The 5,247-nt window shown below is 44.5% G+C and overlaps 1 protein-coding gene across 2 annotated transcripts in view; it reads right to left on the bottom strand.

Annotated features, from left to right (window-relative positions):
- Positions 1-206: 206 nt before the first annotated feature.
- The window catches only part of LOC137627110 (uncharacterized PE-PGRS family protein PE_PGRS46-like), a 5,753-nt gene continuing 712 nt past the window's right edge, over positions 207-5,247 (bottom strand). Inside the window, exons 2-5 of one of the 2 annotated variants that reach the window (XM_068358143.1) lie at positions 5,156-5,247; positions 4,050-4,190; positions 1,201-3,604; positions 207-1,161 (exon numbers count right to left, since the gene is read on the bottom strand). The exon at positions 5,156-5,247 is cut by the window's right edge and continues 162 nt beyond it. In XM_068358143.1, coding sequence (XP_068214244.1) covers positions 797-1,161; positions 1,201-3,604; positions 4,050-4,190; positions 5,156-5,247 — 3,002 coding nt within the window. In that variant the 3' untranslated portion in view covers positions 207-796. Of the gene's footprint in view, positions 3,605-4,049; positions 4,191-5,155 lie in introns of both variants that reach the window. The other variant, XM_068358142.1, reaches the window with a different exon arrangement.

Raw genomic sequence — 5,247 nt, 5'->3', positions numbered from 1 at the left:
TGTTTATTTCTGTTATGTAATTTATTATTTATCTTTAGGTTTACATTTTGGATAATAATAATAATAATAATAATAATAATAATAATAATAATAATAATAATAATAATAATAATAATAATAATAATAATAATAATAATGATAATAATAATAATAATATTTTTTTCCAGAAATAGATTATATGTGGGTGAATGAATAAAAAGTGTATATTCTATAACAAATAACGTTTTATTAAAATATACATTTATCAAAAACTCTCAATTCATTCAAACCATAATATACAAAGCCAAATTTACAGCGTAAAAATATTTTACAATAACAACATGCACATACATAACAGTTATCTATATATACATTCATTTATGTATATTTAAATGAATTATTAAAGCTTTTTCCCTGTAAGGGTCAAAGCAACTGACTTAATATCATAAACTTGATATAAAAAGATGAGAAATCTATAACTAGTAAATGAGCAAGATTAATTCGCCACTTGACTGGCGAGAATTTAGATTGATTTCTTAAAATACAAGATAATTGTTTCTTTACAAGGCTCGGTCTTAGATACCCTCTTCAGGATATGTAAATTCACGGAAGAGAAGCTTTGACTTCAAGACGAGTAAAGGGTTGGTTCGAAGCCTCTATCTCCAACTTTTCCTCAAGAAGAGAAAAGACTTGGTTCTAAGCCTTAATCTCCAACCTTTCATCTAGAAAAGAAGCCAGGTCTAGTCTTGAGCCCTTTTCTCCTGCTTATTCCCTCTCAAATAGTCAGTTTTTCACAAATCTAAGCCTCCGTCATGTGCTACTTTTCTTCAGATATATCAAGGCGTAAACCAAATCCTTCTCCGCCACCTGCCCGGATATCTATCGGTCCAAGGGAAGACCCTAGCGAAGACCCTCCACCGAGAAGAAGGCTGTTATCATCGTCATCGAGGTCAAAATTCTCACCTGAAACCACAAGGTTCAGTCCACTCCCTGTTCCTCCAAGGCCTCCTCCATTCCCAAATCCACCTCCAGCTCCTCCTAGGCCTCCTCCAGATCCGAATCCACCTCCTGCTCCTCCAAGGCCTCCTCCAGATCCAAAGCCTCCTCCTGCTCCTCCAAGGCCTCCTCCATTTCCAAATCCACCTCCTGCTCCGCCTAGGCCTCCACCGGATCCAAATCCACCTCCTGCCCCTCCAAGGCCTCCTCCATCTCCAAATCCACCTCCTGCTCCTCCAAGGCCTCCTCCATTTCCAAATCCTCCTCCTGCTCCTCCCAGGCCTCCACTGGATCCAAATCCACCTCCTGACCCTCCAAGGCCTCCTCCATTTCCAAATCCACCTCCGGCTCCTCCAAGGCCTCCTCCATTTCCAAATCCACCTCCTGCTCCTCCAAGGCCTCCTCCAGATCCGAATCCACCGCCAGTTCCTCCTAGGTCTCCACCGGATCCAAATCCATCTCCTGCTCCTCCAAGGCCTCCTCCATTTCCAAATCCACCTCCTGCTCCTCCAAGGCCTCCTCCATTCCCAAATCCACCTCCGGCTCCTCCAAGGCCTCCTCCATTCCCAAATCCACCTCCTGCTCCTCCAAGGCCTCCTCCATTTCCAAATCCACCTCCTGCTCCTCCAAGGCCTCCTCCATTTCCAAATCCACCTCCGGCTCCTCCAAGGCCTCCTCCATTCCCAAATCCACCTCCTGCTCCTCCAAGGCCTCCTCCAGATCCAAATCCTCCTCCTCCTCCTCCTCCAAGGCCTCCTCCATTTCCAAATCCACCTCCTGCACCTCCAAGGCCTCCTGAAGATCCAAATCCACCTCCAGTTCCTCCAAGGTCTCCACCAGATCCGAATCCTCCTCCAGCTCCTCCAAGGCCTCCTCCAGATCCGAATCCTCCTCCTGCTCCTCCAAGGCCTCCTCCATTTCCAAATCCACCTCCTGCTCCTCCAAGGCTTCCTCCATTTCCAAATCCACCCCCGGCTCCTCCAAGGCCTCCTCCATTTCCAAATCCACCTCCAGCTCCTGGGAGACCTACTCCACCTCCTGCTCCTCCTAGGTCTCCTCCAGATCCAAATCCTCCTCCTCCTCCTCCAAGGGCTCCTCCATTTCCAAATCCTCCTCCTGCTCCTGGAAGACCTATTCCACCTCCTGCTCCTCCTAGACCTCCTCCAGATCCAAATCCTCCTCCTCCTCCTCCTCCAAGGGCTCCTCCATTTCCAAATGCAGCTCCTGCTCCAGGAAGACCTACTCCCCCTCCTGCTCCTCCAAGACCTCCTCCAGATCCAAATCCTCCTCCTCCTCCAAGGGCTCCTCCATTTCCAAATCCTCCTCCTGCTCCTGGAAGACCTACTCCACCTCCTGCTCCTCCTAGACCTCCTCCAGATCCAAGTCCTCCTCCAAGGCCTCCTCCATTTCCAAATCCTCCTCCTGCTCCAGGAAGAGCTACTCCACCTCCTGCTCCTCCTAGGTCTCCTCCATTTCCAAATCCTCCTCCTGCTCCTGGAAGACCGACCCCTCCTCCTGCTCCAGGAAGACCTACTCCCCCTCCGGCTCCTCCTTGTCCAAAACCACCTCCTGCTCCTCCAAGGCCTATGTCATTTGATCCTCCTCCAAATCCAAGACCGCTATTTGCTCCTCCTAAACCTACTGCAGTAGTATCTCCTCCAAGGCCAAGTGCATCAGCAGTGCTTCCGAGGCCCAGGGCCCCTATTAATGCTTCGAAATCTGTTTCATCACCATCTACTTGCAGACTTAGCTGACCAAGGCTACTACTGGTTCCTCCTAGCCCTACTCCCCCAACACCACCTGCTCCTCCTCCATGGCTGAATCCCCCACTTACTCCTGCACCTGCATGGTTAAGTCCACTCAAGGCTCCTCCTAGCCCTACTCCTCCAACGCTAGATCCCCCACCAACTACACTATTTACAAGCACACCATCTGCTACTCCGCCAAGGCTGATTCCCTCACCTACTCCTACATCTGCAAGATCAAATCCACTTAGGGCTCCTCCTAGTCCTAGGCCACTTAGAGCTCCTCCTAGTCCTAGCCCATTGAGAGCTCCTCCTTGTCCAAGGCCATCTAGAGCTCCTCCTAATCCCAACCCACCGAGAGCTCCTCCTTGCCCCAGTCCTCCTCCAATACTGATGCTAGAACCTCCAAGAGCACCTGCCCCACCAATGCCGCAAGGTCCTTCGACCGTTAGAGTATAGGGCACTCTCTGTCGTTCCACTACCGTGGCAGCACTCGTAATGATGACCGTCTCTTGTACCGGGGCCACCGTAAAATGCTGCCGAGTCTGGGTCAAAGTCTGAACGATAGTGGGGCCTTTTTCGAACACTACAGGATTCTGAGTTATGGTTATTGTGTTATACACAGAGTTTGTCACTGTGACAACTACATGACTGGTCCTGTCAACGACACGGTTGACTGGATCCGTCGTAGTGTAGAGTCTCTGCTGACTGACAGTGCGAGTGATTCCTCTGGCAATATTGGCAATCCTAGCTGAGTCTCTGGTAACGGTGTTGAAGACAGTCACAGTGGCAGGATTGTATCTCAGCTGGATGTCTGTGACGTACACTTTCTCAGGCACTTCGGATACGTGTGTAATTGTTGTATAGTAGACCTTTGTCCTGACCTTTGAAAGAAAAATAATGTAATCTCTGGAACCTTACAAATTCCACATTTAGTTGAATTACCCTAAATAAAATCAGAATTGATTATTATGGCGTCAATATTACAGCTAAGAGGTACCCAATCACTGATACCTCACCTTAATTGGCGTTAATAAATGATGAATTCATTAGCAATTATTTCCAATTTAACTTTTATATTTATATCTCTCATTCATTTTCCCATAATCTACGCTCTACCATAAATCGTTTAAAAACTTATTGATATCATGCTGTGATGATTACTTGTCTCTTTCTCTTTTTTGTCTTCAAGAAAGAAACAGTCTGGTTAAAAAAAATTCAACATACAAAATTACATTCAACCATCTCTCTCTCTCTCTCTCTCTCTCTCTCTCTCTCTCTCTCTCTCTCTCTCTCTCTCTCTCACTAAAATTGCTGAATAAAACCTACCTCGTTTGCATAATCAGTCTGGTATTCATAAGCTGTTGTATAAATGGTGCGCAGAACATCTGTTTCCACCGTCACATAAGCTTTATTGTAGATTGTGGTTGGGACTGGTACTTGCACAATGGATGTGCGATATATGGGGGTCTGTAAAAGAAATTAATTTGGATAAAATACATATAAAACATATGCCAGCCATTTCTATCTTACTGAAGGACAAAGACTTCAAACATGTGTTTTCATGCCTCCAAATTGGCAGGTTTTCTTTACCAAGCTACGAAGAGCAGATTGGTGATGGTGGGAGATTTTAGACTGATTGCCCACAGCAAACTAACGTAATATGGGTGTACTTGGCTAGTAGAGCTTTACTGATCATAACGATACACATACCCTTTCGTGGTTGGGGTATCCTCACTCAGAGAGGAATATACTGTGCATATATATATATATATATATATGCATAGATATACATATATATATATATATATATATACACACACACACACATATATATATATATATATATTCAAATAAGCCATATATAAATTTTTGATACATTCATGTCTGGATTCTCTTAACGACCTCAGGATCAGAGCCCCAGGCGAAATCACACAAAGACAAGAGCTTGTGACCGGCCGGGAATCGAACCCTGGTCGGCAAGCTTGTATGGACAGTGACTATACCACTTGGCCAAATGGTTTAGTCACTGTCTATACAAGCTTGCTGACCAGGGTTCGATTTCTGACCGGTCACAAGCTCTTGTCTTTGTGTGATTTCGCCTAGGGGCTCTGATCCCGAGGTCGTTAAGAGAATCCAGACATTAATGTATACAAAATTTATGTATGACTTATTTGAATATGAAAAACATGTCTAAATGTGCAAAATTTATCATATATATATATATATATATATATGTGTGTGTGTGTTTGTGTGTATAAATATATATATATATATATATATATATAATTGTCATATTCGTTTCCATATATCCATAAAATCTGATAGGTTCTACAGCTTCATTACTAATATTCGTTTTTTATTCTTTTGCTATGAATTATAAACCAATATCTTCAATCTATATAAACAGAAAGCTTAAAAAAAAAAGCACTTACATATTGTGGCACCGTCTCCACATGGGTGACGTAATCAGTCACCGGGTAACAGGGTTCAATCCCCGGTCCATACTGGGCATTCACGTGGATTG

Source organism: Palaemon carinicauda, chromosome 34, assembly GCF_036898095.1.
Source record: "Palaemon carinicauda isolate YSFRI2023 chromosome 34, ASM3689809v2, whole genome shotgun sequence".
Classification (NCBI taxonomy): Eukaryota; Metazoa; Arthropoda; class Malacostraca; order Decapoda; family Palaemonidae; genus Palaemon; species Palaemon carinicauda.
The sequence above is the reverse complement of the archived record's forward strand: the minus strand, read 5'-3'. Positions and strand labels throughout refer to the sequence as shown.